The sequence below is a fragment of the Montipora foliosa genome, unplaced genomic scaffold (assembly GCF_036669935.1).
Source record: "Montipora foliosa isolate CH-2021 unplaced genomic scaffold, ASM3666993v2 scaffold_351, whole genome shotgun sequence".
Taxonomy (NCBI): domain Eukaryota; kingdom Metazoa; phylum Cnidaria; class Anthozoa; order Scleractinia; family Acroporidae; genus Montipora; species Montipora foliosa.
This window is the reverse complement of record NW_027179651.1, coordinates 14,265-18,175: the sequence shown is the minus strand read 5'-3', so window position 1 is coordinate 18,175 and position 3,911 is coordinate 14,265. Positions and strand designations below refer to the sequence as shown.

At 38.9% G+C, this 3,911-nt stretch overlaps 1 protein-coding gene across 1 annotated transcript; it reads left to right on the top strand.

Annotated features, from left to right (window-relative positions):
• Window positions 1-1,745: 1,745 nt before the first annotated feature.
• LOC137987466 (D-inositol 3-phosphate glycosyltransferase-like) lies at window positions 1,746-3,911 on the top strand (the record flags this gene model as incomplete). The annotated part of the gene is made up of 2 exons (XM_068833715.1): window positions 1,746-2,968; window positions 3,058-3,911. A coding segment is annotated over one exon (1,202 nt), but the record flags the coding sequence as incomplete, so codon positions are not given.

Below are 3,911 nucleotides of genomic sequence, written 5' to 3'. Positions count from 1 at the left end.
TTTGTGTCTGGTCTGCATATTGCACCCAGTCTGCAGTCTGCATTTTGTGCTGACCAAGGTCCAACAACAAACTGTTACATTTATTTGTGCTACAAAATAAGACTTATAACTAATGCAATTTGTAAATTAAAAATACATACAGCATCTGGTCAGCCAAGTAACTGGAGAGCTGAACTAGAACTAAGAAATACCATTGCCTTATGATTGACATGACCATCAGAGGATCAGCCAGGTTGACTGGGCTGTTCCAAGATCTGGCCTCAATATAAATTCTGTTGAAAAAACATGTTGATACTCAAGTTCATATGAGAGCATTGTCTAGCCAGTTTATAAAAATCTTGGTTTTTCCTTCCAACATATGACATGGCCACTGTAACAATAATTTTCTATTCAGCAGCTTGATTTGTGAATTAATTTTATGAAACATTTTGTGCATTCACTACTTGCACAAATCCCATAATACACCTCTTTTACCCCCCAAAAATCTGCATAGGCATTGTTTTCGACTTCTCTTGGGACATTTTCCTGTCCCAGGAGAAATTGCAAACAATGGTTATGCAAAAGTTTTGGGGAGTAATAGAGGTGTATTATGGGATTGTGCAAGTAGTGAATGTTTGACTTTGATATGCTTTTAAAGGTTCTGGACACAAACCAAATTTCAGCAGATAAATTGCAATTGGCACTTTTACACTTTTAAAATTACATAATTATTTTTGTTTAGTGATTACTGTAGCCTTCAATATTGTTACTAGGGAACTTTAGAATGGTTACCACTATAAGGATGGAATTCTCCAGGGTGCACTTGCTCAATGTGCAAAAAAAAAAAAAAAATAGTCAGTGCTACTTGTACTCCAATCTCACTGATAGCCTCTAATTTAAAATGTATTTACAGTAGAAATAAAGTTAATGTTAGTAAAGATGTGTGATTTTTGGTGCTTTTTACAATCTTTCTTTGTAAGCACCTTTCCTTTTGCTGTGACCTTCATTCTGCATAAGACACATAATTATGCTATCAACCCTATTAGTCAATTAGTTAAGGTGCACGTGACCATTTGTTGAGGGTTCTGATCATGATGCGGATTTTTTAAATTGGAATCTTTCCACAATCATCTTGCGTATAATTTCCCCAGAAGTGTTCTTGCAATAATTTCAGAATACATACATGTACATATATTTAAATATTGAATAAATAAATTAATGACTGAGTGAGCGCATGCATGCATGTGTGCGTGAGTGTGTGTGCGTGTGCATGCAGGAGTGGGTGTTCACATAACTGACGACGGCTGTACTGCGCGTGAGAAGCGTGTCAGGACCAATGAAACAAATGATCCAAGTGAAAATAAAAATGTTAATAAGAAGCCCAACAGGCTATTAAAGACACACCAGTGAGCTATTTACAAATGCATGGAAGGAGTTGAACCAGGGACTACTGAGAAAAACTCCAGATAGCGGTCAGAGGTAAGATTGAATCTGGGACCTCCAGACTAAAAGTCTGTTGCCCTAAACACTTGGCCATGCTGCCTCTAGTTTTAACAGTCATGTGTCAATCATAAATTATGATAATAATGACCAAAGATTCTGTAAGGACGCCTCTGGCTTCTCTTGTGTCTCTCAGAGTACGTTTCTCTGTCTCAACCAGAAATTTTACATGCCTCCCTGCGAAGATTAAATTTGTCGTACTTTATGGTATAGTTTCCTAAGATTAGGCAAGTTTTGTTACAATGGTATCCCTGTATGTCTTTCAGTTGCAGGTGTCATACACGGCAGATTATGGCTTCTGTTTCACAGAATTTCAAGGGCACAAAACCAAGCTAATGGATCTGGTAAAGTTAAAGTCACTATTTTGGCTTCTGAATGGGGATCAAGTAAGGGTGGACTTTCCACTATAAACAGAAAGTTAGCCATTCAGTTGGCAAAATTCTCTGAAGTGGAAATCACTTTCTTTGTGCCACAATGCAGTGAAGGGGACAAGAAAGAAGCCCTCAGACACAACATAAACATTGTTGAAGCAATAAAGTTTGTTGGTTATGAAGATCTGGAGTTACTTAGCTTTCCACCAGATGATCCACAAATCGAGGTGGTCATTGGTCATGGAGTGAAACTTGGCCGTCAGGCACAAGTTATAAGATATCGTCACAAATGCAAATGGGTTCAAGTGGTGCATACAGACCCAGAGGAGCTGGGAATGTTTAAATCCTACCCAGATCCAATTTCCAAGGGTGAAGAAAAGCACAATATTGAAGTCAAGCTTTGTGAAGAAGCTGACTTTGTCGTAGCAATTGGACCCAAGCTAGCTGAGTCTTTCCGTAGATATCTTCAATGTTGTAAAAACCATGAGACAATTTTTGACTTTACTCCTGGTATTTTTGAAGAATTTCTGTGTGTTGATCAAGGCCTTGAGGAAAGAAAAGACTGCACTGTTTTGGTGTTTGGCCGCGGTGATGCAGAAGATTTTCAGTTAAAGGGATTTGACATTGTAGGAAAGGCTGTTGCCTCACTTGCTGACAATCATCTCGTCTTTGTTGGAGCACCTGATGGAAAATATCAGGAGATAGCACAATCGTTCTTGGAGTGCGATCTACCAGCTAATTGCCTGAGGGTTAGAGGCTACGTCAAGTGCAGAGAAAGCTTAAGGAAATTATTTTGTGAGGTAGATCTAGTAGTCATGCCTTCTAGAACTGATGGCTTTGGGTTGACTGGTCTTGAGGCTTTGTCAGCTGGTCTGCCAGTTCTTGTCAGCAAAAACTCTGGATTTGGGGAATCCCTAAGCAAAGTACCATTTGGCTCATCATTTGTGATTGACTCAGAGAAACCCGAGGTATGGGCTGCTGCCATCAAGAACATCTGGGATAAAGAGAGGCAAAGTCGGCTTGAGGAGGTTCAGGTTTTACGCTCGTCATATGAGCGGAATACAGTTGGACCAAACAAAGTGACGCCCTTCTCGTGAAGATAATCAACCTTGTTCGTGGTATGAGGCTTCCATTTTTTTCAATTGAATTTAAGAAATGTGTCATACACTAATGTGGATGGCTTGCACTATGTTTCTCATTCCCTTAGGATCCGTCAAGTGTTTGAGATCACTTGTGATTGATGTACCCCATCCTGCTTATTGATGAAGTGCTGCTGAGAAAAAGAAAAACATGTCAAATCATATCTCAATGAGACTTAATATGTTTTTCTTTGCCACCATCACCAGTGTTCTATCTAGGGTATTTGAGGGTATAAACTCCCCCCACCAAAAAAAATAAAAAATAAATAATAATAATATCCAGCTTCCCCTGTAAAAAATATTATCATTACAGTATCTTAGTAACTATATCTGAAAAATCGGACAGACGCGACAAGGTCAGTGCATATGAAGTACATGTAAGTATTCCCTGTCTAAGGACACTCTATGACAGGGAACATGCAGCATTACAAACTGCTGGCCTTACAGCAGGCTCAGTTATCATGCTGTACATTTTGTTTATGTTAGCAAATATCGGAGCAAAATGTATCATTATCAGAATGTGATCTCAACTAAAAAACGAAATAAAATACCACTGTAATATTTCTCAAATCGAATATATGCAAATTTCTTGGGGGGGAGGGGAATGGCAATGCCCAGAACCCCCTCGGAAGCTTGTAGTAACAATTGATCCTAGAAAGAACCCTGATCACTGTGGTAGACCTTACAGGAAACAGAGGTGTTTTCTTCTAAATGGGCTTGTATTCTGCATTACGATTGCCAGATTTTGATTTACATGTACCTTGTTGACAAAAATTTATCACTAGTTGGATTTTAAGTCTGAGTTTGAGACCATAGATTGACTGTGTGTAGCCTGATGTATTTTTATTAGGAGTTGCATTTAAGAAGATGTGGTGTAGTGGTTAGCTTGTACACAGGTTTAACTGTGTGGGTACATGTGAGG